This window comes from Phaethon lepturus, unplaced genomic scaffold, assembly GCF_000687285.1.
Source record: "Phaethon lepturus isolate BGI_N335 unplaced genomic scaffold, ASM68728v1 scaffold34848, whole genome shotgun sequence".
Classification (NCBI taxonomy): domain Eukaryota; kingdom Metazoa; phylum Chordata; class Aves; order Phaethontiformes; family Phaethontidae; genus Phaethon; species Phaethon lepturus.
In genome coordinates this window covers 4,557-6,431 of record NW_010557476.1, presented here as the reverse complement: position 1 = coordinate 6,431, position 1,875 = coordinate 4,557, and the positions used below count along the sequence as shown (strand labels likewise).

General features: G+C 58.8%; 1 protein-coding gene across 1 annotated transcript in view; it reads right to left on the bottom strand.

Moving 5' to 3' along the window:
- Window positions 1-399: 399 nt before the first annotated feature.
- Window positions 400-1,875, bottom strand: part of PIWIL2 (piwi-like RNA-mediated gene silencing 2) — a gene marked incomplete at its 5' end in the record, with an annotated part of 5,990 nt that continues 4,514 nt past the window's right edge. Inside the window, 3 exons of the mRNA XM_010292772.1 lie at window positions 400-511; window positions 660-913; window positions 1,625-1,730. Of these exons, the coding sequence (XP_010291074.1) occupies window positions 400-511; window positions 660-913; window positions 1,625-1,730 (472 nt within the window). The remainder of the gene's footprint in view (window positions 512-659; window positions 914-1,624; window positions 1,731-1,875) is intronic.

Below are 1,875 nucleotides of genomic sequence, written 5' to 3'. Positions count from 1 at the left end.
TCCCGACGGCTCGAGCGAAAGGCCAGGCCCTGCCTGGGCGCCGACAGCGGCCGATTGCATTAATTACCCGCGTACCGTCTGAGCCGCGTTTGAGGCCGCGGCAGCTCTCCTGCAAGGCCGCCCAAGGCCAGCGCTGGGTGACACAGATTTCCCGTTATCACCCTTGCAATTAATTCTTGCCCAGAGAGAGAAGACGAGATGCGATCCGCCTCCTCTCCCTCATCTGCTGTCGAGTCCTCCCAGCTAACCCAGTATGAAGAGCAGGCTCAGCCCAGTGCCTGCACAGGTACCTGCTGCCCTCCCTGCTAGCTCCATTTTGCCAAAAAAACCCCCGATTTGGGGGGTCAGACATGGGTCCCCACGCTGGCAGATGTCGGGGGGGCTGCAGAAAGCCTGTCCTTACCTCTGCAGGTGCTCGCAGCTGAGGTTGGCCGTGTTCAGCACGCAGACGTAACGCGTGGGGATGCTGCAGCCCTGGCGAGAGTGATGGGCCAACAAAAAGAAATCCTGCCTGAGAGGGAGGGAAGGGCAAGGTGTTTGTGCAGGCTGGGGTTTTCTTTTTTTGCACACCAGGTAGTTTTTTGGGTTTTGGTTTTTTTTTTGTCGCACCCCACGGGGCTCTCCCGAAAGCAGCCGGCGTTGCTGCTGCTGCCACTCACCAGTCCGAGCTGGTGACCGTGTGGTCGATGACCGTCCCCGGAGGAGGGGAGACAAATTGCTCTGCCGTGAGGGTGTAGAAGTTGGTGCTGATTTGTTTCTGCACCACCACGACCACCATGCTGGGCTGGTAGTTCTCAAAGGTGTTGAAGCACTTCTGCATCTGCGGGATCTCATACTTGAGCACGGTGTCGAGCTGGCTGTCGGACACGCCGTCCCTGTACATGACTATTTTCTTGGGCAAGCAGTGGTTCATCTGGGGAAGCAGAAATTGGAAGAGGTCACTGTTTTTTCTCCCCCCACGCCCAGAACTGGCTAGCAGGGGGAGATGCAAGCCCTGGCAAGAAGCTGGGCACTAGATGCCCACTGGGTCTCCAGGGCTGATAATTCAGTGGTCTTGAAGCCTGTGAATTCAACCCACCACCCCTGAGCTTTGCAAAAAGCCCCTAACTATATTCAACCCCAGCAAACGCATTTCAAAGCGAGTTTCAGAGGGGCTGGCAGGGCAGAAAGCAGCAGCGTTTGCACTAATCCTGCCTGCGGACAAGCGTTTGGTGATCACCAAACGTCCAGCTCCCTCCAGCACCCGCAGAGGGACGGGAAAATCCCAAAGTCCCTGCTGCCGACAGGTCCTGGCCCCTGCCCCATCGCACACTGCTTTTCTCACGCTGGGGACGTGGGACAAAAGGACAGAGCTCAGCAGTTCGGTGCTGATAGGAGCAGAGGTGTAACGTGGCGCTTCCCCAAGTGCAAACTAATCCTTCAGGCAGGTTTGCACGTTCCCGAGATAAGGGCAAGCCTCTGCGGGCACCGCATCCAGTCCAAAGGCTGCCGAGCGTGTTTGCTCGCTCGCACGCACTCGGGCCGATAGGTTTGGGGTGTTTTTCCCTTAGCTTTGAGGAGGTATTAAATTATGGGGGGGACGGACAGGATTTACAATAGCGCTGGGCTGGGGGTTTGGCCTCACCTCGTGGAAATGCTGGAGCGCATCGGCCAGGCAGAGCCGGAGGCTGTCGGCGATCTCCTGGTGAGGCATCTGGAAGACCACCCTGGAGTACCACTTGGTGAGGACGCTGGGGATGGAGCGGGGACGAGCGTCAGGCACCCACCTCGCCGGCCAAAGTCCACTGAGCCGTTGGGCAACCGAAACCAACCCCGTCTCGGCGCTGGCGGCGCCTTTCCCAGCGATACGGCGGCGCCACACAGACCCCGCGAGCT